The sequence below is a fragment of the Malurus melanocephalus genome, unplaced genomic scaffold (assembly GCF_030028575.1).
Source record: "Malurus melanocephalus ecotype Western Australia unplaced genomic scaffold, MMel_1.1 scaffold_966, whole genome shotgun sequence".
In the NCBI taxonomy this organism is placed as follows: Eukaryota; Metazoa; Chordata; class Aves; order Passeriformes; family Maluridae; genus Malurus; species Malurus melanocephalus.
This window is the reverse complement of record NW_026624198.1, coordinates 55334-57317: the sequence shown is the minus strand read 5'-3', so window position 1 is coordinate 57317 and position 1984 is coordinate 55334. Positions and strand designations below refer to the sequence as shown.

At 48.8% G+C, this 1984-nt stretch overlaps 1 protein-coding gene across 1 annotated transcript in view; it reads left to right on the top strand.

Annotated features, from left to right (window-relative positions):
* Positions 1-112, top strand: part of TMEM88B (transmembrane protein 88B) — a 4457-nt gene extending 4345 nt beyond the window's left edge. The window contains exon 3 of the mRNA XM_057386432.1: positions 109-112. Coding sequence (XP_057242415.1) covers positions 109-112 — 4 coding nt within the window. The remainder of the gene's footprint in view (positions 1-108) is intronic.
* The last annotated feature ends 1872 nt before the right edge of the window (positions 113-1984 follow it).

Genomic DNA, 1984 nt, shown 5'->3' with positions numbered 1-1984 from the left:
CTGCAGCATCTCCATGCTCAGAGCCACGGCACTGACACTAAAACACTTTTTTTTTGGCCAGGAACAATTTTATTTTTTGTGCTTCCCCGTCCTCACTGTTTGGCCCAGGTGAAGGCACGGGAAGGTGTCTCYGTGGTTTATCAGATATTTTCGGTTTTTGGGATCGCTCAGCCGGGATTAAGGCAAACACAAACCATCTGTCAGGCTGAACGGAGGTCGGGAAGATCATTTTGGAGAGCCAAGGACAACAGAGGATTTATTGGAAGGATGCTGCATTCCTCCTCCGAGGGAGGCCGCTGCGGAGGAAGCTGGACCCTGCTGCACGTACCGTGAAATTATTGGAAAATATGCCACTTAAAAATTTTTTTATATTCAAAAAATTTTAAAAATTTTGTTCTCCTTTGCCACGGAGGAAGGGTTTCAAAGTCTCTTTCCAGGGCCAATTTTGGTGATGAGAGGAGGAGCTGCTCCCCGTCCCATCCTGGGTTTTTAATGCTCCAAACGCTCTGTTTTTGTGGATAATTCTCCAGCTAATTTGGCAGGATCTGCACGGTGATAGAAAACAGTAAAACACTCCAAATGACACGTTCTGGACAGTTCCTTATGCTCTCTCTGTGCTGCTTCGYTGAAATTCGAACTGAAATTGTGTTCAGAAAAACTTCCAGCGTGTCCCCTCCCCTCCCTCTGAGCGGTCACTGCTGATTGTTTCCAGCCCTGCTGGGTTAAAATGAATGGAAATGATTAAAGAAAGAATAATCGGGGAGCACTTCCAGGGCCCCCCTCTGTCAGCTGAGTGGGTCAAAAACTGCCCTGGGGATCCTCTCCTCGGGGTTATTGGGTGGGATGGGATGGGATGGGATGGGATGGGATGGGATCAGATTCCTTTTTCCTGTTGGGAAGTGGGGAGGATGGATGGGCTCTGCATTCCCATCACGTTCCTCTTCTTCAAATCCATCCCACAGAGGGAGCCTGAGCCCCTGGGGAGCCGTGGATCAGTGTGAAGGACCAGGGGAGAAGGGGAAAAGAAAGGTGAAAATCCCAGAATTTGTAGAGAATTCCTTGAAAGGAGACGTCTTGGAATTTCATTATATTAGAAGCAGTAACATGGACAGTCTGAGGGATTACAAACAAAAAGCCCCTTTTTTTTTTAAGTTCCACACTCCATTCTGCATCATTCCCATCCTTTTCCTCTTCTTTCTTGAAGAAGCAAATCCATCTCACAGAAGGAGCCTGAGCCCCATGGGAGCCATAGATCAGAGTGAAGGGAGAAGGGAGAAGGGAGAAGGGAGAAGGGAGAAGGGAGAAGGGAGAAGGGAAAAGGGAAAGGGGAGAAGGGAAAAGGGAGATGGGAGAAGGGAGCAGGGAAAAGGGACAGGGCAGGTCCCCCTCCTGGAGAACCCCAATTTGGGCACAGCTTCCCTCCTGAGCAGTCCCAACACCGCCCAAGATTTCCCTCCCTCCCAGTTTTCCACCCCGTATCCCATTTATTTATAAATATCTGCAGCATCCTTAACAGGTGCCAGGAAGGAGAGGCMGAAAAAGGCCCATGTGTGGGAGAACTCTGCAAAAACAGGATCTGCCAGGCTTCCTCTGTGGGACAGCCATGCCCAGAGAGACGGGAGGAGGGAGAAGGGAGAGGGGAGAGGGAGAAAGGAAAAGAAAAAAGGGAGAAGGGAAAAGGGAGAAGGAAGCTGTGTATTAGCATGAAAGACCAGGAGAGAAGGGGAAAAGGGTGAAAAAAACCCAGAATTTGTAGGGAATTCCTTGAAAGGAGACAAGCATTGGRAGTACACGGTGATGGAAGCAGTAACATGGACAGTCTGAGGGATTACAAGAAAAAACCACTTTTTTTTTTGAAGTTTCACATTCCTTTCTGCATCATTCCCATCCCTTTCCTCTTCTTCCTGGGCTGAAGATGCAAATCCATCCCACAGAGGGACCCTGAGCCCTCGTGGAAGGATGCGGAGCAGACAGGACGTTTGTG